This window comes from Cajanus cajan, chromosome 11 (assembly GCF_000230855.2).
Source record: "Cajanus cajan strain Asha chromosome 11, NIPB_CcT2T_4, whole genome shotgun sequence".
Taxonomy (NCBI): domain Eukaryota; kingdom Viridiplantae; phylum Streptophyta; class Magnoliopsida; order Fabales; family Fabaceae; genus Cajanus; species Cajanus cajan.
The window spans coordinates 4,770,029-4,771,762 of NC_138527.1; the positions used below are offsets into that span (position 1 = coordinate 4,770,029).

Sequence of the window (1,734 nt, forward strand, 5' to 3'; positions counted from 1 at the left end):
CTTGAAATCTCTCTAATTAGTTTTATCTTTCATTTGTCCCTCTTAAACCATATATTCTTATTAAGTTCATGATGCAAAAATTACCGCTGCAAGCATTTCTTTGCAGCAAAATTGTTTACTTATATCAACTTTATTAGTATAATTTTGGAGTCAAGATCTTCAAATTCTGTGATCAATCACCTTTAGCAAATGTCTTCTTACATGGAAGAAAACTCATTTTTTTTAATTATTTTTTATTTTGCGCACATAATTTTAGCAAACGAATGGAGACAAAATATTTAGACATAGAACAAAAAGGAAATCGAAAGGAGAATCATGTATCAAATCCATTATTCATTCCTTTAGTAAGTACAGCGAAAGATTTTCACTTTTATTTTATTCATAACTAGATAACCAACACGTCCCATGTAGTTTTATTTGTATAGATAACAAGAACCTAATTTAGCTCTAGTTTAGTTGAGAGGTTCAACATCATTATGAGCATCAACAAGTTCACCAGGATAATGGCAGCACCTCCAACAGCGTCCATAGTAGTTCCAACCACAGCAACCATAAGGACAATAATACCCTCCACCGTGACCACGCCGCCAACCACCGTGACCACGCCGCCAACCACCATGACCATGATGCCAACTGCCGTGACCTCGCCGCGAACCTCTATGATGTTTCATTTCTTCGACCCCATTTGTATCAAAGTTTCCTTCAATCAAAATAAAAGAACAATGAGGTAGTTAAATTAATGTTTATTCCCATATATTTTACGAACATATATCACGTACTAACAAAATAATAAAACTTTTGTCTAAATGCTGGTTTTGATTCATCTTATCAATTTTTTATATTTAGATAAAAAGGAATAATATTCTTGGCATAGAACATGTTTAGATATAAGTTTTAAAGGGTTTTAAGAGTTTCTTTACTTAAAAATACACTCTTTTTTTTTTTTAGTAAAAAAGTTCTTAAAAATTCTTGTAGACTATATCTAACCGGCTTCATAGTAATTCGAGAAACTTGAAGTTTGATTAAGCTTGGTGAGATTCTTATAAATATCGTGGACATTTTTTTTTTTATCATACACCAAAGAGTTCTACTATTATTAAACTTGTAATAATAAATCTATTAATTAATATATGGTGAAAAACTCATGAAAAGAATTACCATCACTTGTATCAACTTCCTCATCTACATCTTTGGGTGCATCTTTGGATGCAACATCAGCTGAAAGAAGGAGGACAGAAGCAAAGAGCACAAGAAGAACGAGCAAAGCCTTGGAACCCATTTTCTCTAATCACTATCACTGTGAAACAATTGCAAACTATTGTTTCTATGTTTGTCGATGAAAAGGAAGTGGCTGAATACTCTCTATTTATAGGCTAGGTGAGAACAGATAGAACTAGATCATTCAATTCTTTAGTTGGTATTGATTTAATTCAGTCTTATCATATAACTAAGTATTCCAAAATTTATCATCACCATAGTTTTGTCTCTTTCCCCATGTAACATGTAATTGCATGATATTTACTTTTTGATTGCTAGTGTCGAAGTTTAAAACGATAATGTCTACTTCTAACATATAAATACTATAACACTGTTAATGCATATCTGCAAATTCAAGCTTTAAAGTGCATGGGACAATAAATTCAATTAGTTTTCGGTGAATATGTAATTCACGGCAAGGAAAGTATATATCATAACGTATGACTTGAATTTTGAATAAAATAAAACCAGGTTTCA

General features: G+C 31.7%; 1 protein-coding gene across 1 annotated transcript; it reads right to left on the reverse strand.

Annotated features, from left to right (window-relative positions):
• Nucleotides 1-318: 318 nt before the first annotated feature.
• Nucleotides 319-1,351, reverse strand: LOC109818722 (uncharacterized). The gene is made up of 2 exons (XM_020384247.3): nt 1,159-1,351; nt 319-700 (listed from the first exon to the last, which is right to left on the reverse strand). Exons 1-2 carry the CDS (start codon nt 1,277-1,279, stop codon nt 453-455), a joined length of 369 nt encoding a protein of 122 aa, XP_020239836.1. The 5' UTR covers nt 1,280-1,351; the 3' UTR covers nt 319-452.
• Nucleotides 1,352-1,734: the final 383 nt, after the last annotated feature.

Coding starts and splice junctions, on each gene's coding strand:
- LOC109818722 (XM_020384247.3), bottom strand. CDS start 1,279: ATGGGTTCCAAGGCTTTGCTCGTTCTTCTTGTGCTCTTTGCTTCTGTC. Junction 701..1,158: donor GGAAGTTGATACAAGTGATG/GTAATTCTTTTC, acceptor TTTTGATTGAAG/GAAACTTTGATACAAATGGG.